Genomic DNA, 20,718 nt, shown 5'->3' with positions numbered 1-20,718 from the left:
GCTATAAAAAGTGCATTTCTGAACGTGGGGCTCTAGCCACCCTTAACAAACGCTATTAGTAACTCACTATGTCGGGACGCGGGAAGCAGGGCGGCAAGGCTCGCGCCAAGGCCAAGACGCGCTCGTCGCGGGCCGGGCTCCAGTTCCCGGTGGGCCGCGTCCACCGCCTGCTCCGCAAGGGCAACTACGCGGAGCGGGTCGGGGCGGGCGCGCCGGTGTACCTGGCGGCCGTGCTGGAGTACCTGACGGCCGAGATCCTGGAGCTGGCGGGCAACGCGGCCCGCGACAACAAGAAGACGCGCATCATCCCGCGCCACCTGCAGCTGGCCATCCGCAACGACGAGGAGCTCAACAAGCTGCTGGGCAAAGTCACCATCGCGCAGGGCGGCGTCTTGCCCAACATCCAGGCCGTGCTGCTGCCCAAGAAGACCGAGAGCCACCACAAAGCCAAATGAGGGGCAAAGTAGGGAATGTCACAAAACAAAGGCTCTTTTCAGAGCCATCTCTATAGTCATAAAAAGATGACACTTGCTTTATCTGGACTATATTGTACCGATAAGGATGATTTGGGGCAGAGGTTCCAGGCCTAGGTCATCTTTAACCCTTGGTCACGCTTCAGTTATTGTAGCCAAGGTCCGTCTCCCTTTGCTTTTAGTTTCCTACAATGGCAGCGTGATTATTGGCAGGTGAGCCTACTTGCGAAACAGGGTAAAGACCCTCCGACCTTACCACTTTCCCTGAAAGCCGGAAGTAATAAGCCCACATGAAAAATACCCTCCCTATACTAAAAGGTAAAAAGACATCCTTGTCACCAGAGCGAAATGGTCTCTAAAGGCTAGGGAGTTCTAGAAACAAACCTTGTTAATTTTTAACCTAATCTGTCTCAGCTCAAATTCTGCTTATATTTCCTTATCAGTCAGGGCTTGTAAGTACCTGTTTTCCTTATTTTGTCAAGTCCTCACAAATTTGTCTAAGGTACAAAAACTCCCTCAGTCGTTTCTTTGGGGTTGAAATTTTCAGTGGGCCTATCCATGTGATAAAATGTGCATTTCCTCCTGTTAAATCTGTCTCATGTCAATTCCTTAAACCAGGTAGGGTAGAAGAGTACCAGAAGGGCAGAAGAAAAACATGTTTTCCTTCCCTACAGTATTTAGAATACTTTGCCAGCAAATTGACATTTGTGAACTAAATAGACTATAATTTCAAAGTCATTTATATTGAATATGCAACAACAATAAATTAACCTAAGTCCATATCTGGAAATTAGTTGTAGATTGCTTATGGGTGACCAGTTTTACTCTCAAAGCAACTTTGGGAGGATGCAGGAGTGGTTTCCATAAATGGTACCCAGAAACCCATTAGGGTTGTCAGCAGGAAGATAGTAAATGTATCTTTAAAAATTGCCTTTAAAGAATAATGTTTGAAATGACATGCTTACTAAGAGTGTTCAAGTATAATTTATAGTATCTAATTATCCACATTACTGCCTGACATCACATTGCCAAATGAGATGTCCAATATCGCAGTACAAGCTTGGCTGTAACAAGGATGATACTGAATGCCATTAACTTGATTCCAAATTTTGATTATGGAGACGCACAGTTTGAAACAAACAACAACAAAAATAAGAACACCTTTGAAAAGTCAAAAGCTGCTTTGAGAATAGTGAGGTAAAAGATCCTGGTAGTTGTCCACATTTCTTTATGGGCAAAGCAAGATCCTTTTATTCTAGGGCTCCTCAGAAAGAATATTTCTTCCACTTACTAGTACTGCCATCTCAAGAAATGGAGGGACAAAGACTATTTCTTGTTTCCTCTTTCATTAAATCGTAATATATTTCTATTTCTACAATTTTTTATTTCATATTCAAGTACAATGCATTAAGGACATGGCAGTAAGACATTGCTTAGCCAAAAGAAAAACAATCTAATGGGAAGAATCACACAAAAGCAAATAATTACAACATAATGTAGCAAGAGAAGTAAGCAGAGGATATTAGGAGGGCACAGAGGAGGAGTGAGATCTGTGAGCAGAAACATCTGATCTGAGGGTTCAAGGGAATTGGGAATTAGAAGGATGGTAATGTTAGCAGAGAATGAGCATCATCAGTCTCATGGCTTATAGGTTCAAGCAAATGACACAGTTTAATACTGGCAATAAAGTGGAGATGCAGAGATTGCAAGACAGGATGGGGAGCCAGAAGGGATCTGTAGGCCTGTCCCTTGGTTTTAAATATTATTCATATACTAATGACTCCCAAATCTTTATGGTCATCCCAGACTTATCTCCTGCACTCAGTGTGCATATTCATGATATTCTTGTATATCATCAGGAAACTCTAAATGCCTATCTCAGACTGATCAATGCCATCACTACTTCAGTGAGCCTTACATTAGCAGATGGCCCCACCATCTATACATTAGCACAAGCCAAAATTATCTGTGCCATCCCTATAGCAAAACAAGTCCTGGTACTGTGTGATGAAAGCAACTTGAAAGGCCAGAGTTTAGGTTGAAGGCCACAAGATGTCAGTTTAGCATATTGTTTTGAGAGACATGGAGCATCCAAAATCACATTAACTAGAACTACTCACTGCTCCTAAATAAATCTTCATATATTTAAAATTGAAAGACTAATTTGGAGAATTATGTTTACTGCAAACCTCTAGATGGGCCTCTGCCCAGCCAGCAAGACTTTATTGATCAGTGGAACTGGGACTTCTTTTGTGGGACTTTAGCTTTATCAGCTCAGAAGGAAGATTGCTTATTCTCAATACCAAGGTGCTTAGAAATTGGCCTTGGATTGGATCACCACAGCCACCAAGTGTGCGCTAGGGAGTGGAGGGCACTGCTTCCATCCAAATTTATTCCACCCGCTCGAGATTAAGGCAGATTACAGAGGACATGATACTTTTTGCTGGTAGGCTATAGGACATTTTTAATCTGCAAAATATTAGCATCATCCTAACTTTCGGATGTGGCAATCACAGGTCCTATTTACCATGAAGTCACTTACATAAAGGCAACTAGTGTCATGGTCAATGGTTTAACAGCAGCTGTGATCTTTCTTTTCTATTTCTAAAGTACAATGTAATCTCGAAATTCCCACCTACCTCCTAAGAGGGAGACAGGATTTACAGGTGGTCTTCTCTACCGTTCTGTGGGATAGAGTAGAGCAAACAGGACAAGACAGGTGACAGGTGAAGTTGACTAAGATTATAAAACTGGAGCAGGAATCTGCTTAGACAAAGGAAAACCCTTAGAAGTAATTTTACAACACTAATCAGACAAGACTAAAATGCCAACCTGGGACTTGTCAGAGGAAATTGCCGCACCACGGATCACAGGGAAACAGGCCTTTTCATCGTGCATGTGGCGGCTCTGAAAAGAGCCTTTGAAAAGGAGTGGGCGAGCTCACGGCTCAGGCCCTCTCCCCGCGGATGCGGCGCGCCAGCTGGATGTCCTTGGGCATGATGGTGACGCGCTTGGCGTGGATGGCGCAGAGGTTGGTGTCCTCGAAGAGCCCCACCAGGTAGGCCTCGCACGCCTCCTGCAGCGCCATGACGGCCGAGCTCTGGAAGCGCAGGTCGGTCTTGAAGTCCTGCGCGATCTCGCGCACCAGGCGCTGGAACGGCAGCTTGCGGATCAGCAGCTCCGTGGACTTCTGGTAGCGCCGGATCTCGCGCAGGGCCACCGTGCCGGGCCGGTAGCGGTGCGGCTTCTTGACGCCGCCGGTGGCCGGCGCGCTCTTGCGGGCCGCCTTGGTGGCCAGCTGCTTGCGCGGGGCCTTGCCGCCCGTCGACTTGCGCGCCGTCTGCTTCGTGCGAGCCATGGCTTGGATACTCCGTGCAGGTTAGGAGGGAGCCAGTCATGGTATTTATAGTGAGAGTCAGACGCTGATTGGACAAAAGGGAACCGGCTATAAAACCAGTAACCGGATTGGTTAAGGGCTCGAAATTTTTAGGGTGCCTCAAATGCCCTGATAACACTCGCCCGTGACCTCAATATATTTTTCCTGTCTGCTTTATATTAGGAGATTTCCAGTAGAAATCAATTCGAGCTACCTAAGAATAAATTTTTTAGGATCCACATTAGAACAAAGTAAAACGAGGAGAAATTATTTTAAGTAATGCTTTAACCCAATACAGCCAAAACACTCATTTTGACATGTGGTCAACAGTTGTTAGATATTTTACATTCCTTTTTATTTTATACGAACTCTGCGGAATCCAGCGCGTATTTTAACGTGTTTTGCGCTTCTTGAATCAAACTAGTCCCACGCACAGTGATTACTAGCCACAATTGGCTAGTGGCTACCACACAGGACAGCTCAACTCTATACCCTCTTCCCCCAATTTGTTATCCTTTGAACACTTAAAGATTTGTTTTTATTTTTCCGTAAGAAAAATCTAATTTGTATGTGAACAATCAAAGGCTAGTAACTTCAGAGAAACATACTTACATGAACTTATTTTCAGGTGATGTAAACCAATCCTATTGTAGTAGACTTCAATTTTCTGCTCTCCTGGAAATTCAGAATGCTAATAGAAACCTACTGTCTTTTTATTTTTTATTAATTTGGGAACGGAGGGACTGGCTCTGCCATAGGTACGAAGCATTATATATCTGTAATTTAACAGAATTACTTGTAATCCCTTTGTCTTGAAGAATCTAATTGCGTACCACCAGGAATCTATATAGGGCTAAACTAAGGCACTCCAATACTTCTCATTAGCAACTGCCAAAACTGTAGGTTCCTTGCATGGCATGACGTATCTGATGCCTCTGAACTAGAAGTCACCACGGCAGGCAATTAGAGAATCTAAATCCATTCATGTATCATCAAAACCTTTAAGTCACAATAAAAAGACCAAGAAAGACACTTTTAAAGGAAGAATGATCATTGGTTCATCAGGTACCTGTTGACATCTCAAATATTTAAGGATGATTAAAATTTCAATTTAGCAATGTGAAAACAGGCCAGATTAGGTCTCAGAAATCACTAAAGTCTCTAAAAATAGCTTTGGCTTGGAATGGAGGTTTTGGGTTAATCTCTGTACGTTCAGGTCTTCAATTAGAACTAGAACTAGAAAACAAGGTTTTGAAACTGCTGTTTGCCCTCAAAAGAACTCCATCACCAGAACTTCTTTGTGAAGCTGAAAAAGCACACCAGTATCGAAGAGTTCACAAGCTCCTGCATATAATCCGTTTACCTAGTTCTGACGAACCAAGACAGGTTTTTGGAATACTCCATACACGAAGTTTAATGACCATCAAGAAAGGATTTTGGAAACCTTAGCCCTTACAATAGAAGTTTCATCAAATTGCCCTCCCCTAATCCAAGTTGGGAGATTGACGAAAAGCGCTGTTTGATTCTTAGGAATCTCTCAAGTGTTCAGCTCTTTACAGAAAGCCTTAGGTGGCTCTTAAAAGAGCCTTTGGTTTGACTAGAAGTTCTGCAGGGCAAATCAATCCAGAGATCTACTTCCCCTTGGCCTTGTGGTGGCTCTCGGTCTTCTTGGGCAGCAGCACGGCCTGGATGTTGGGCAAGACGCCGCCCTGCGCGATGGTGACTTTGCCCAGCAGCTTGTTGAGCTCCTCGTCGTTGCGGATGGCCAGCTGCAGGTGGCGCGGGATGATGCGCGTCTTCTTGTTGTCGCGGGCCGCGTTGCCCGCCAGCTCCAGGATCTCGGCCGTCAGGTACTCCAGCACGGCCGCCAGGTACACCGGCGCGCCCGCCCCGACCCGCTCCGCGTAGTTGCCCTTGCGGAGCAGGCGGTGGACGCGGCCCACCGGGAACTGGAGCCCGGCCCGCGACGAGCGCGTCTTGGCCTTGGCGCGAGCCTTGCCGCCCTGCTTCCCGCGTCCCGACATCAGGCACCTAAGTACACTGCAAGTGGTTGCAAAAGCGAAAGCCGAGTCCAGCACCTTTTATAGCCCCTGTTGGGCGCGAAAAAGAAGGTTTTGCATTGGTTACGGTTGCGGCTTTATCTTAACCAATGGAAACGCAACTTTCGGATTCTCGCGTTTTGATTGGGCAGAACTAGTTTCTGACGTTAGTTTGAATAGTCACCAATCAGACACAGGACTTTAGCTGACACCTTATTTGCATGAGAGGTTCTATATGAAAGGGACCAGCGGCACTTTGCTCCCACGACACTTGTTTTTGTCTTTTTTGAGGAAGGTCTGTGTTGTCTCCATCATGCCCGAGCCCGCCAAGTCCGCGCCGGCCCCGAAGAAGGGCTCCAAGAAGGCGGTGACCAAGGCGCAGAAGAAGGACGGCAAGAAGCGCAAGCGCAGCCGCAAGGAGAGCTACTCGGTGTACGTGTACAAGGTGCTGAAGCAGGTGCACCCCGACACGGGCATCTCGTCCAAGGCCATGGGCATCATGAACTCGTTCGTCAACGACATCTTCGAGCGCATCGCGGGCGAGGCGTCGCGCCTGGCGCATTACAACAAGCGCTCGACCATCACGTCCAGGGAGATCCAGACGGCCGTGCGCCTGCTGCTGCCCGGGGAGCTGGCCAAGCACGCCGTGTCCGAGGGCACCAAGGCCGTCACCAAGTACACCAGCTCCAAGTGAGCGCGCTCCGAGGCACCATCCAACCCAAAGGCTCTTTTCAGAGCCACTTAATTTCGTTAAGAAAGAGGTGTTTCGCTTTGCCCTTACAAAAGTATAGAAGAGTAGGTTACGGCGTCCCGTGCCCCGTCCTGCAGGAACATCCTGAGACCCCACGGGTCTGAGGCCGGGATGTGCGCTTGACGCCGCCCGGCTGAATGGAGGGCTCGGGCTGATCTTGGCACTTGGTACCACCCTTCCCGGTCCCTTCACTAAGTGCCACAGCTGAACCTGATGTTGACGGTGTAGACAAATCCTAAGGACAAAAAAGCCGGGGCGCTCAAGAGAGCGGGGAGACCAGTGTTTTCCTTGACCCTTTCGGAACAAATTGTAAACTAGAGCAGCGCAGGCGGGAAAGCCTCAGCCCTTTTTTGTTTAAAAAAAAAAAATTATTCATGAGAGACACAGAGGCAGAGACACACAGAGGAAGAAGCAGGCTCCATGCAAGGAGCCCGACGGGACTGGATTCTGGGACTCCAGGATCACGCCCTGGACCCAGGGTGGCGCTAAACCGCTGAGCCACCCGCCTGCCCACCCCCCCCCCTTTTTTTTTTTTTTGCCTCCGCCCTCTTGTCCTACCTCCTTCCTGCTTGCAAACAAAGGCGGCGGGAGGGAGGGAGGTTCGAGCGGAAGCTTCTCGGGAGTCGCTGAGGCAGTGTGAAGGTGACGCAGTCTTTGTGCTGCCCTTGCACACACAAAGGGAAAGGGAAAAGGGTGACGTGGATTCAGGTATGAATGTTTTAGGCAAGACAAATATGTTGGTGCATGTGCGTCTCCGCTTGCTGCTTGCCAAACTGCAGATGCGAAACAAGGTACTGGAATGGGAAGATCGGCCTCTGGTTTCAGCTCCACCACTTGCTGTGTGACCAGAGGTATGTTGATTGATCTGTAGAATATAGCAAACTCACGGTGTACCATGTGGCATGTTACGGTGCTTAGGGCATGTTAACTTCTTAGAACAGTTTTATGAAGTAGGTACAGTCATCTCCGTCTCTCAAGTAAGGTAAACAGAAGGAACTTACCCAAGGTCACACAGCAAGAAACTAGAGTGAATGGGATTTCGGCTGCCAAATCTGAATCCATCCCCCTAGTATAGGATCTACTGCCTGTTTTAGGTCATATTGCCCACCTATGTGAGAATAGAAAGTGCAAATGAAGCCCGAAAACAGACCTTTGCTTTTATCAAAGTCACTCTTACATGGTAACTACTATTTATTCAAGTTGATTGGTCATTAAATAAGTTCCTAGGGCCCTGCTAAGGTCTCAGCCCAACTAGGCCACTTCTTGGCTCTGGGTCTTGCAGCAAACTACATAAGGCATGGGTCTCCATATCTTTCCTCCATAAAATGGGAATAACTTAAAGATTACAACGGTAAATTTAAAGCGAGTTTATAGCTTAGTGTCTCAATGTTTATTTGTCTTTTTCCCCTCACATCTTTTCATATGTTTTAGAATCACATGAAATAATAAATGTGAAGACCTATTATTAGAATAAGAAAGCATTTTGCTACAGGAAAGCCAGTAAATCAGTTGTACTCTGGACAAAACCCTATTTATGATCCTCTGCTAACCTGTTGCATTAAAGGTATTAACAAAACTGCAATAATATTTATGTTACTCTCCGATTTCCAGAAGAAATCTCTGTAATAGTAGATCAAGTCAAAGTGATCAATAAAAGTTAACTATGTCTACTTTGCCTTCCAATAATCTTCAGTGACTTTACTAGAAAATAAGATGCCAAAGTGGGTTTTAAAATGTTTATCTTGCTGCCCTCTGTGGGACCCAAGAAATTCAGAAAATGTCCTCCACCCCTGGCCCCTAGATAAGCACACCCTGCAGCCTGTAGCCCAAGTCAGTTCCAGGAAAAACTGCAGAGCATGCCCCATATCTGAATGAGGAACTAAGAGCTTGAGAAACTCCCCCACCCTTACTGGAAATCCCCTAGACCAGCCCCTAAAAATCCACCTGTAACCCACCTCAGGGTCCAAGTCCCTGCTCCGCTGTGACGGGTATACTTGGACCAAAGCTCGAGCTTGCTAATAAACCCTCGTGTGCTTGCATCAGTGTCGGCTCCTTGGTGGTTTCTCGGATTCGCAATCTTGAGCACAACATTTGGGGGCTTGTCCGGGATCCGAGAGACCCCCAGGACCTCACCCAGAGGGTCCCACACCTGGTAAGTGCACTCAACTTTTCTACCTTTTGCACGCATATTTTCTGAGAGCTCCATGCTGTATTTCTACCTGTAGGAATTCCAGACAATTAGGTCGACATTGGCTTAGGCAGACGCGCTGGTCGACGGGGGTCTTGGGAGACGTCCCTTGCCCCTGCCAGAAGGACGAAATCCTCATCTGTGAGGAGGGCCAACTGCCATTACGGACAGCCAGCCCTTCAGGTTACTTTCTGTTTTGTCTCCGTGGCCGCATTGGAACGTTTGTCTGTGTTACTGTGTCCTTGTTAATCGTCATAACTCTCTGTGCCTTGGTGTGGACTGGGGACATAATGTGGCAGACCAAACCACCCCCCCACCCCCACCCCCACCCCCAACCCCCGTCTCTTAGGCTCTCCCACTTCTTGGAGGTTAGGAGAAAAGCTCATAATCTGAGCACAGACATACGGAGAGGGAAATTTCAAACTTCTTGCATGTCAGAATGGCCAACCTTTGACGTGGGATGGCCCCAAGAAGGAACTTTACCTACCTATTATCTTACAGGTTAAGGCCTTGATCTTCAGGGACAAACCGGATGGCCACTCTGACCAGGTGCCCTACATCCTGATCTGGCAGGACATGATCGAGAACCCCCTCCTTGGCTAAAACCATTTTTACCTCCCAAAGCAGGACCTACCAAGATTCTAGCCCTGCGGAAAGCGGAGAAGGAGACTGACTCTAAGATCAAAACGCCCCTTTATTGGGTCTTGCAGGATTCCTCTCCGGAGGACCTGATCCTCCCGCTGTCCTACTGGGCACCCCCTCCCCCTTCCGCCCCTCCATTGGAGGCACCGGGGGCTGCAGAAGGGGCGCCACCCCTCCCTGACGAGGGAGTCCCTGTGCACGCTAGCCGCAGGGACATGCTGATGGACCCACCGGCAGGCCCACCTCCAAATGTGGGGCCAGCCGACTCCACCTCCCTTCCCCTCTGCGCCATGGGGCCTCCCGAGACTGGAGAACAACCAATGCTATATTGGCCGTTCTCCATCAGTGATTTATCTAATTGGAGAACCCAAAATGCAAAGTTCTCTGATGACCCGAAAGATCTAATCGGCCTTTTAAATACTGTTCTCTTTACCCAGCCTACTTGGGAGGACTGCCAACAGCTCTTGCAGGTTCTCTTCACCACCGAAGAGAGAGAACGAACTCAGGCGGAAGCCCAGAAGTCTGTCCTGGGAGAGGACAGACAGCCAACTCAAAACCCAGACCTTATAAACGCTGCCTTCCCCTTATCCTGCCCTACCTGGGACTACAACTCAGCTGAAGGTAAGGAGAGACTCCGGGTCCACCGCCAGACTCTAATGGCAGGTCTCCAGCCTGCCGCGTGCAAACCTACCAATCTGGCCAAGGTCTATGATGTAAGACAGGGTAAGGATGAGAGTTCAGCAGCCCTCTTAGAGAGAATCATAGAGGCTTTTAGGCAGTACAACCCTATGAACCCATAAGCCCCAGAAACAAAGGCCACAATTATCATGGCTTTTGTTAACCAGGCCGCTCTAACAATTACAGGCCAGTCCAGGACTTAAGGGAGGTCAACCAGCGAGTAGAGGATATGCACCCTACGGTCCCAAACCCATACACCCTCCTTTCCACCTTGCCTCCAGGAAAAATTGGTATACGGTATTAGATTTAAAAGACGCCTTTTTCAGCCTGACTTTAGCACCCAAGAGCCAAGACCTTTTCACCTTTGAATGGACGGACCCCAGAAAGGCATCAATGGCCAGCTCACCTGGACTACCACAAGGATTCAAAAATTCACCGACCATCTTCGATGAGGCTTTACACGAAGACTTGGGTGAGTTCCGTTCCGAACACCCTCATTTGACCTTATTGCATTATGTAGATGATATCCTGTTGGTGACAGAGGACCGGGACACATGCCTGCGAGGCACCAAGGACTTGCTCCAGACAATAGCAGCTCTGGGATACCAGGCCTCAGCTAAAAAAGCCCAGATCTGCAGAGCAGAGGTGAGCTACCTAGGGTACAAATTAAAGGATGGACAAAGATGGTTGACAGATGCATGGAAGTAAACCGTCCTAAGGATCCCACAGCTGCAACCCATCCGCCAGGTATGTGAATTCCTGGGGTCAGCAGGGTTCTGTCGATTATGGATTCTGGGTTTTGCCGAGATGGCCAGACCCCTCTATGAGGCCACCAAGCACCAGCAAAATTTTGAATGGACAGAGGCCATGAACAAAGTCTTTAATGACCTTAAACAGGCCTTGCTGTCTGCCGCAGCTCTGGGTTGCCCAACCTAACCAAGCCCTTCTACCTGTATGTGGATGAGAAATACGGGTTGCAAAAGGGGTCCTTGTCCAGTACATAGGTCCCTGGAAGAGACCCATAGACTATCTCTCCAAAAAGCTGGACACGGTGGCCACTAGATGGCCCCCATGCTTAAAAATTATTGCCGCGGTGGCCACTATGGTCAAGGACACAGACAAACTGGCCATGGGGCAAGAACTACATGTTACCACCCCACATGCTATTGAAGGGGTACTCAAACAGCCCCCAGACAGCTGGATCAGCAATGCCCATCTGACCCATTATCAGAGCCTACTGCTAAACCTCACCAGAATTTTATTCAAGCCACCGACAACCCTGAATCCGGCAACGCTACTCCCTAACCCAGACTGGGACCCCCCTCTGCATGACTGTGAAGAAATTTTGGCACAGGTGCACGGAATCAGAGCTGATCTCCAGGACCAGCCACTGCCGAATGCGGATGCCACCTGGTACATGGACGGCAGCAGTTGCGGAGAAGGAATCAGATACGTGGGGGCAGCCGTAACCACGGAAACAGAGACCGTCTGGGCAGAGCCATTGGCAGCCGGAACATCGGCTCAACGGGCAGAACTGACCACACTGGCCAAGGCGCTGACCATGGGAGAAGGTAAATGAATCAACATCTACACCGACAGCAGGTACGCCTTCGCCACCGCTCACATCCACGGAGCCCTTTACAGAGAGAAAGGGCTTCTGACAGCAGAGGGAGAGACTATTAAAAATAAAACAGAGATTCTTGAACTCCTGAGGGCCCTCTGGCTGCCAAGGCACTAGCTATCATCCATTGTCCAGGACACCAGAGAGCAGACACACCAGTAGCCGGGGGAAACCAGCTAGCCGATTCAAAAGCAAAGGAGGTGGCCCTTTTTCGGTGACTCAGATCTTAACAACCACGCTACCTGATCCGGGGGCACCGACCCTGCTGGACACCCCCAACTATACTGATGCTGACTTACACTGGATCAAACGCTTGCCTATGACCCAGTGCTTGCGTGGCTGGTGAAGGGCCACAGACTCCAGCATCATCCTGCCAGAGGAACTAGGACGGCGAGTCCTATCCAAGATGCATCGGAGTACTCATATGGGAACAAGGAAGATGGAAGACCTCATACGACATGCAAAGATCACTATTACAGACTCTCAAGCAAAGATAGAGCAGATTGTGGCAAGCTGCCATGCATGCCAGCTAACCAACGCTACCGCCCATGGGTCTAACCACGGAACCTGACTCAGGGGAGACCGCACAGGAGCATACTGGGGAGTAGATTTCACTGAGGTAAGGCCTGGAAGGTATGGATACAAGTACTTGCTAGTTTTTATAGATACCTCTTCAGGGTGGACAGAGGCGTTCCTCACCAAACACGAAACAGCACATATCGTGACCAAAAAGCTGCTGGAGGACATTCTGCCACGGTATGGATTTCCTTCCAGGATCAGATCCAACAATGGACCAGGGTTCATTTTTAAGGTAACACAGAGAGTAGCACAAATACTGGGGGCAGATTGGAAATTACATTGTGGTTACAGACCCCAGAGCTCTGGTCAAGTAGAAAGGATGAATAGGACATTAAAAGAGACCTTAACTAAATTAGCCTTGGAGACCGGCGGGGTCTGGGTGAATCTCCTCCCCTTTGCCCTATATAGGGTGAGGAACTCACCATATAAGATGGGACTGACTCCCTATGAAATCATGTTTGGTATACCCCCACTTATCATTCCTACCCTGAAACCCAAAGTGCTTGCTGAGTTCAATGACCAAAAACTTCTTTTCTCCCTCCAAATGTTACAAAGAGCCCATGAGCAGCTATGGACTAAGTTGAGGGCCCTCTACGAGACTGGGCCACCCCCTGACCCCCATCAGTATCGACCAGGCAATTGGGTATACTTGCGGGATCAACAGCAGACACTCCAACCTCGCTGGAAAGGACCCTACATTGTGATCATGACCACTCCCACCGCTCTCAAGGTCCACGGAATAACTCCCTGGGTCCACTACACCCACGTCCAGCCAGCTGATCCACATGCTGTCCTTAAGGACTTTGTTCCAGAATGGAAGAGTCAGCCTGACAAGGACAATCCCCTAAAGCTAAGACTGAGTCGTTCCCACTTACCCTGCTAATATTACTTGCACTGTATCCCCTCGCGGCTGAAACTAACCCCCACTCACCATAAAATCTGACATGGATAGTTCATAACACAGCCACGGGAGAAATTTTAAATGTCAAGATCGGGTTGCATCCACCCGGGACTTGGTTTCCCTCTTTAATTTTTGACTTAGTTAAACTCCTTCAACTGACCTGGGACAGGGCTTTCATTAGTCAGCACCATTTTTATGGCTGCCTGGGACACACCAGGAAAAAGGCCCAACAATGTGGGGGCGCCAGCAGTTACTATTGCTCCTCATGGAACTGCATCTCCACTGGCCACACCTGGTGGGATCCCCCAATAAGGGATGACCTGATATCAGTCAAACTAATTGGCCCTATAGGCCAATGCTCTAAAATAGGCTCTAAACACAGCAAGGATACCTGCAATCTGGTAAACATTACCTTCACTCCTAAAGGACAGGCAGAGACAAGTTGGAATACTGGATGCTTTTGAGGAATAAGACTTTATGAAAAAACCAGAATCTTCCCCAGAGATCTCGGGGCGATATTTGGAATCAGACTTGAGCAGCGACCCACTGCTCGGGGTTAGACCCCCGACTAACCCAATTGCCTTAGGTCCAAACAATTTGCTAGTGCCTCCTCAGGCAATATCTACAGCACCCCTTTGAATTCATCCCACAACCCCTCCAGTTGAGGCACCCCAGTCCCGGCTCGCCTTCCCGTGCACCCCACTCCCCTGCCCCTCAACCCCTCTCAACACCCTCTTTGGGCCCTGGTGTCCCAGACTTACAAATTCCTCAACACAACTAAACCCAATCTAACCCAATCCTGCTGGCTGTGCTATGACATCCGGCCCCCCTTCTATGAAGGAATTGCAATAATGGGTCAACATAACACAACCACGGACCCTAATGCTTGCATGTGGAACCAAAAGCCTGGTTGGTAGTAAAGGCCTCACCTTACAATCCATGTCAAGCCAGGAGCTCTGCATAGGCACTCCTCCACGCCACTACCAGATTCTGTGCAATGTTACACAGCCTATAAACAGTACCGGGTATCATCTACCGCCCCAAGACAGTTGGTGGGCCTGTTCCAAGGGATTAACTCCCTGCGCTCACGGACAGGTTATAAACAGAACTGGGGGCTTCTGTGTGCTGGTTCAACTACTCCCTAGAATCGTCTACCATTCAGATGAGCAGGTACTTCAATGGATGGACCTGGGTACCCACGGGTAAAATAAATGAGAGCCCATCTCTGCTGTCACCATCGCCACCCTACTAGGAATTGGTTTGGCTGGTGCAGGAACAGGTATTGCCTCACTGGCCACTCAGGCTTCCCACTACAGTAGCCTTAGGGCTGCCATTGATGTAGACATAGAGCACATAGAGACCTCCATTTCCCACCTCCAAGGATCTTTAACATCTTTATCTGAAGTGGTGCTCCAAAACAGGAGGGGGTTAGACCTAATTTTTCTACAGCAAGGGGGAATCTGTGCTGCCCTGAACCAAGAATGCTGTTTCTACACTGACCACTCAGGGATAGTCCGAGAATCGATGGCAACGGTCAGGGAAGGACTGGCAGGTGAAAACGAGAGCGAGAGCAGCAACAGGGGTGGTTCAAATCCTGGTTCGATCATTCCCCCTGGCTAACTACCCTATTGTCCTCCCTAGCCGGCCCCCTCATCCTCCTCCTCCTCCTTCTGACCTTTGGACCCTGCCTCATTAATAGACTAGTGGCTTTTGTCAGGGACCGGGTTAACACCGTTCAACCCCTGGTGCTAAGGCAACAATACCAACCACTGAACTTTCAGGACCCATGATTGGGTCCTGCATTGGGTTCCTCTGAAAAAGGGGGGAATGTGGGACCCAAGAAATTCAAAAAATGTCCCCCACCCCTGGCCCCTAGATAAGCACGCCCTGCAGCCTGTAGCCCAAGTCAGTTCCAAGAAAAACTGCAGAGCATGCCCCATATCTGAATGAGGAACTAAGAGCTTGAGAAACTCCCCCACCCTTACTGGAAATCCCCTAGACCAGCCCCTAAAAATCCACCTGTAACCCACCTCAGGGTCCAAGTCCCTGCTCTGCTGTGATGGGTATACTTGGACCAAAGCTCGAGCTTGCTAATAAACCCTCGTGTGCTTGCATCAGTGTCGGCTCCTTGGTGGTTTCTTGGATTCGCGATCTTGGGCACAACACCCCCCAAACCCAACTGTATTTACTAAACTGTTCTTCCATCCAGTTAACTAGCATTTTATTTAGCATTTACTATTCACTATAGGGCAGCCCCTGTATGTTGGGTTAGGAATGGAAATTCTTGATAAGACTCTGTGATCTTAATTTCCAGTCACCACTGCTGGCCCTGAAAATAGGTAAAACCTCCATGGAGGAAAATCTGGCAATGTCTCTCAAAATGATGCATATATTTTTTCACCCAAAAACCATACCTCTGGGATTGTACCATTCTTGAATATGTACAAAATGGCATATGACAGGGATTTGCAGCAGCCAGTTTGTAGTACAAAAGACTAGGAGCAATCTGAGTGATCAACACCAGGAATGAATTACAGTGCATTATTCTATCTGATGGTAAAACCAAATGAAAATGCTCTTTTTCATAATAACAGTAGCTAGTATTTCTTGCTTACTGGGTAACATCCAAGTTATTGCCAGGTAATGTCCTAACAGATTCCTTAGATACATCCAGTTATTTAATCTTTATAACAATGAGTTAAATTACTATAAGGCCTGTTTTATAGATTATAAAACAGGGATTCAGAGAGGTTGAGTACATTGCCTGAGGTTGCACAGCTAATAAGTAGTGAAAATATAATTTTTTAAAAAAAATCTAGCTTCAGAATCTATTTTTGTAATCACTGTGTATTATCAGGCCTCTCCAGGTATAGCTATGTGATGATTTCCAAGATCTATTGGCAAATGCAAAAACTAAGGTTCAGGATATTGTGCAAGAAACCTTTGTACATGTATGTTTATGCAATTGTAAAATATCTCTTGAAGGATACTAGATAAACTGCCATGGATGAAGGGAGGATCTTTTCAAGTAATTTTTATGCTCTTTGAATTTTAAATCATGTATGCATTGACAATAAATGAATGAACAAATAAACAAATCTAAGAATCTCCTTGCTCAAATATTGATAAAACACACATAATAAATAACTCAATAAAGATGTGTATGGAAAGCCCCAGGAGCACAGGATAGATAATATTCCCAGTAGGGGTGGAGGTAGTACAAAACAGTATTCTAGGCAGGTGAAGTAAGAAAGTGGGTATGACATTCAAGGAATCAGTAATAGTTGGTGGGGTTAAAGTCTACAAGGATAGGCAGAATGGAGCAGCCCAAGGAGCTGAGCAGTGAGTCTCATAGAATGTTTTACCTGGAGCTGCATTCTGTACTTGGGGCAGCCTTCATAAAATGATGACAGGATCTCACGATTAAATAACTAGGTATGAATTGTGAAGAGCTTATCAAGTCAGATTATAGAATATGCAAAATTCTAGAGACCACTATAACAGTGTGGGGTTATTTAAGTGAAGCAGACTCTCAAATTATTTATTAAATTAATCCAGCATTCAAAGGATTTCTTTGCTTCATGAGCATGAAGGAAACAAACAAAAGATCACTGGTCTATTTTGGAACTAGTAGAAGAATCTTACAAGTTTTTTTTTTTTTTTTTAATCAGTTGAAAGACTTGATATACAACATTGTTAACCTTTGTAGCATATGATCAAACAAGCCAGTGGATCGGAGATACACACTGCAGGGCTACCTGTCTAAGATCTGTGCAACAAAATCTAGCCTTTGGAAGTCCTAGGAGACCTCTTACCAATCAAATGACACTCCTCTGCTTTTTAAACTGGGAAAAAACGACTGCGTGGCAGCTTTGAACACTGGCACAGAACTCCATATTGGACAGACAACGTGGTACGCAGACAGGGCCCCACAGTACAGGCTTGAGTTTATATTTTACACAAAGAAATAGAAAAGAGGTTGAAGAGGATTTTATTTCATACAAGAGAATTGGGGCATGTAGTACCCTTTGACAGGAATTTGTCTTCTACCATCCTGGAGGTCCTTCTTTAGAATGTACTTATTGGCTTATTGTCAGTAATAAAGATATTCTTTGGTTTTTCTTTCTATATGTTTAGTATAGAAAAATCTGCATCTTCTTTCGTGCAAGTTTTTTTTTCCCCTAAATTGCTTTCCTTTAATCTCACATTTTCCTCTATGAACTTCAGTCTGTCTCAGAACATGTTGATAGGCTAAGAACTGTAACAAAAGTCTGAATAATCCATAGAGCTTGAGACCATGTGTATAACAGAAAAATAATTAAGCCTGATGCATTTAGGGAAGAAGAATACAGACATTCTTGCAAATTCCAGCTATAAGTCACGCAACTCACTGGAGAGTCAGTAATTTTACCTCTATGTAAGGGAAATTAATTTACTTAATCATAAAATAGGACCATCTATTATATGGCAGGTACTAGCCTAGCATGGAGGAGACAGGGTATGTCTCCGCCTCCTCCTTTTATCACAGTGATAAAAGCCTGTGAAAGTTCCTGTGGCACGCTGAAGGGAGAAATAAGCCAGACAATAAAAAATAAATTAATAAAACCTATAAAATATCAGCTCCTTGATGAAGCATTTTGTGTAAAACAAAGCAAGGGGGTGGATAAGGAGTTGGGAATCGCAACTTGAAGGAAGGACCGAAGACAGGGCCCTGCCGTGGCATCAGGGGCATCAGGTGCTGAGAGAATCACCAGCTGGGGGAAGCTGCTCTGATGGAAGGACCCTGCTCAGCTCCCTGCTTAGCACGTTCTGCGAACTGCAAGAGAGCCTGGTGTGGTTGTGCAAAGGGAGCAATGAGGGGAGAGGTTTTGAGCTTCTCGCATCTGCCTCTTTCTGAGTCCAATTTAATTCTTGATTTGAGCCTCAGAATCCTGTAGGTTCTCTAAAGCGCTGAAGATAAGCCCGCAAAGTCAGAGAAGATGCCCACCCCCAGGACCTAGATCTAGGAAAACGAATGACATTCTTGTAAAACTCTCCCTAAAGAGGTGAGCCCTAGAAGAGTACTCTTGTTCCCAGCCATACCCCCCATCCCAAGACAGAGTCTGGAACGACACTGAGGGATTGACGCCCCAACAGATATCTTCTTAATGCAGTAACAATACATTGTGCTTAGAGGATGTCCTTAGTCATCTACTTCATATGTTTAACTTTTTACATTTCATCTCACTCTTGCAGACTCCAAGGCTAACAATTTTGTAAACAAATCATCATTTCTGGAAATATGTAACAAGATTTTTTTAAAAGATTTTATTAATTTATTTATTCACGAGAGACACAGACAGGGAGTAAGTAAGCAGGATCCATATTGGGTGTCAACTGTGTAACTTGATCCCGGGACCGGGGATCATGCCCTGAGCCAAAGGCAGACCCTCAACCGCTGAGCCACCCAGGTGTCCCTATATAACAAGATCTTAAATAGGCCCCTACAAAGGCATGAACACCGATGTTCATTAATGTATTACTTATGGTGACAAAAACATTGAGGAGTCATATTATTGAGAAATGCTGAGGGAGTAGAGAGGGATAATTCTTGTTTCTAGAGGGTTATTTTGTTTTGTTTTGTTGTTTTTTGGTTACTGTTACTGCATAATAAGCCAGCCCAAAATTTGGTGCCATAAAACAAACATTGTGCTATATTCATGGGCTCCGTGGTCAGAATGCCCTCCAGGATGTCTGGAGCCTGAAGTGGGAGTTTCCTGATGTGAGGTGACTCTTGGGGATGGCTACTGAGGGCTAGAACCATCTGTAGGCATTTTCACTCACATGTCTGTCAATACTGTCTGCTTGGACTGCCAGCAGGAGCATTACCATGTGGTATGGGCTTCTTACCAGTGTGGTGGCAAAAGAGGGCTCAGACTGCTCAGGTGGTAGCTTAGGATTCCCAGAGGTGAGTCTCCCAGAACACCCACCCAGAAGCTGGGACCTCCCACAGCTGAATAAAAGTTAAAATCCTAACAAGGGCCTACAGTGCCCTGTCCGCTGTGTATGTGATGATTCCGTACCCATAGAAGGGTACAAAGGCCCCTGAAAACCAGATGAAACATACAAGGTCATTTTACAAAAGCTGTGCAATTGGAAGGATAACTTTGTCTCAGGCTGTCCTGGGTGTCTTAGGACTTCCAGCCTCTGGGTAAAAGCCATTTGGCTTCCAGCCTCTAGGTAAAAGCCTCCATCCACTAAGACGACTGAAACACTCACACATTTTCAAAATACCCTGCAAGGGGTGGTACAATTTTAACGGAAAAAAGAGAAAAAAAATTTTTTTAAGGGTAGTGTTTGGGGGTGTAGTGCCTCAGTGATGAATTTTTATCAGAAGGGTTACCTGCCAAGCCACCACAGCCACTGGCCCCATGGTGTAATGGTTAGCACTCTGGACTTTGAATCCAGCGATCCGAGTTCAAATCTCGGTGGGACCTTCATGAGTTTTCTTAGCAATTTTTTTTCATTTTATTTCCTGCAATCTCATCTCTTCAAACTAGCATTTTTTCCCCTGTAATCCAGCTAATCTGGCAGCCCTAACAAGCAATAATATTACCAAAATCTGAGCCCACCTGCTGGAGCAAGACCTAATGCAGAAACCAGCACATGGAGAGGCAGCCGCCACTCCTGTAAGCTGTGCCCAGATCTGGGTTGGGGGTGGGGGGAGGAGAAAGGGGTAGGGGGGAAGGGGGGGAGTGGAGACTTGTGTCTCCCACATCTGCCCTTGGCTTGGTTCCTAGAAAGGAATTTGTGTGTGTGCACAAAAAAGAACTTCTGTTTTAAAAAGAATGGCCACGTTGCTATAAGGCTGGAATAGGAAGTCTAAGAAGTTGTAAGTACCTGATTCCAGCACGATGAGCACGGAGGGGTTCTGCTCGCCCTCACGGCGCTGCCTTCTGCGGGGAACACTCTCAGAGGATGGATTCAAGCCCCGCGGGCAGAGCAAATGACCACCCCAGTACCACCTAGCTGCAAATTCCCGAGCTTCTTTCTCCATCTTGAAATGCCTCTGCCCTTGAGTTGGCACCAACAGCAGGTGCCACCCGTGGCCTAGCTGCCCACAGTGTCACCTTAGAGATTCTCCGACGGGACAAGCCTTTCCACTTTGCCGGGGTGCCCGACTACACTTCGGTGACTGCTGCCTTGCCCTGGCCACATCTCCAGCCTCATTCGTCTCTGTTCCTACCCTAACATACCCTCCCTTCTCATTAGCTTCTAGTCACCACCCAGGGTAAACTTATTTCTCCATTTCCCCTTCTCTTCTCATTTTTTATCTGTTTTTGCCCTCCTCTCTGCCCTCACGTTATGAGGTCTAATTCTCTATCCATTGCTCGAATATTGACTTAGACCTTCCAGCCCTTCTCGCTGAGATCATCGTAGGCTCCCTTTATCTGGGCTTAAGTGTCTCCTCCACGTTTCCTCAAGACTCGA

The 20,718-nt window shown here is 47.1% G+C and overlaps 4 protein-coding genes and 1 non-coding gene across 5 annotated transcripts in view; 3 read left to right on the top strand and 2 right to left on the bottom strand.

Annotated features, from left to right (window-relative positions):
* Window positions 1-3,885, bottom strand: part of LOC112674381 (histone H3.1) — a 33,226-nt gene extending 29,341 nt beyond the window's left edge. The window contains exon 1 of the mRNA XM_049105917.1: window positions 3,306-3,885. Coding sequence (XP_048961874.1) covers window positions 3,421-3,831 — 411 coding nt within the window. The 5' untranslated portion in view covers window positions 3,832-3,885 and the 3' untranslated portion in view covers window positions 3,306-3,420. The remainder of the gene's footprint in view (window positions 1-3,305) is intronic.
* LOC112674389 (histone H2A type 1-H) lies at window positions 17-497 on the top strand. Its single transcript, XM_025470862.3, has one exon. It carries the CDS (start codon window positions 69-71, stop codon window positions 453-455), a length of 387 nt encoding a protein of 128 aa, XP_025326647.1. The 5' UTR covers window positions 17-68; the 3' UTR covers window positions 456-497.
* A 679-nt stretch (window positions 3,886-4,564) lies between the features above and the next one.
* Window positions 4,565-5,942, bottom strand: LOC112674385 (histone H2A type 1). Its single transcript, XM_025470859.3, has one exon. It carries the CDS (start codon window positions 5,871-5,873, stop codon window positions 5,481-5,483), a length of 393 nt encoding a protein of 130 aa, XP_025326644.1. The 5' UTR covers window positions 5,874-5,942; the 3' UTR covers window positions 4,565-5,480.
* A 181-nt stretch (window positions 5,943-6,123) lies between these two features.
* LOC112674379 (histone H2B type 1-C/E/F/G/I) lies at window positions 6,124-6,942 on the top strand. The gene has a single exon (XM_025470852.3). The coding sequence runs from the start codon at window positions 6,124-6,126 to the stop codon at window positions 6,580-6,582; it is 459 nt and encodes a 152-aa protein (XP_025326637.2). The 3' UTR covers window positions 6,583-6,942.
* A 12,710-nt stretch (window positions 6,943-19,652) lies between these two features.
* Window positions 19,653-19,724, top strand: TRNAQ-UUG (transfer RNA glutamine (anticodon UUG)). The gene has a single exon. It is a non-coding gene; the product is annotated as a tRNA-Gln (tRNA).
* The last annotated feature ends 994 nt before the right edge of the window (window positions 19,725-20,718 follow it).

This window comes from Canis lupus, chromosome 35, assembly GCF_003254725.2.
Source record: "Canis lupus dingo isolate Sandy chromosome 35, ASM325472v2, whole genome shotgun sequence".
Taxonomy (NCBI): Eukaryota; Metazoa; Chordata; class Mammalia; order Carnivora; family Canidae; genus Canis; species Canis lupus.
The sequence above is the reverse complement of the archived record's forward strand: the minus strand, read 5'-3'. Positions and strand labels throughout refer to the sequence as shown.

What these genes read in the sequence shown, in the direction of transcription:
- LOC112674389 (XM_025470862.3), top strand. Translation starts at nt 69, where the DNA reads ATGTCGGGACGCGGGAAGCAGGGCGGCAAGGCTCGCGCCAAGGCCAAG.
- LOC112674385 (XM_025470859.3), bottom strand. Translation starts at nt 5,873, where the DNA reads ATGTCGGGACGCGGGAAGCAGGGCGGCAAGGCTCGCGCCAAGGCCAAG.
- LOC112674379 (XM_025470852.3), top strand. Translation starts at nt 6,124, where the DNA reads ATGAAAGGGACCAGCGGCACTTTGCTCCCACGACACTTGTTTTTGTCT.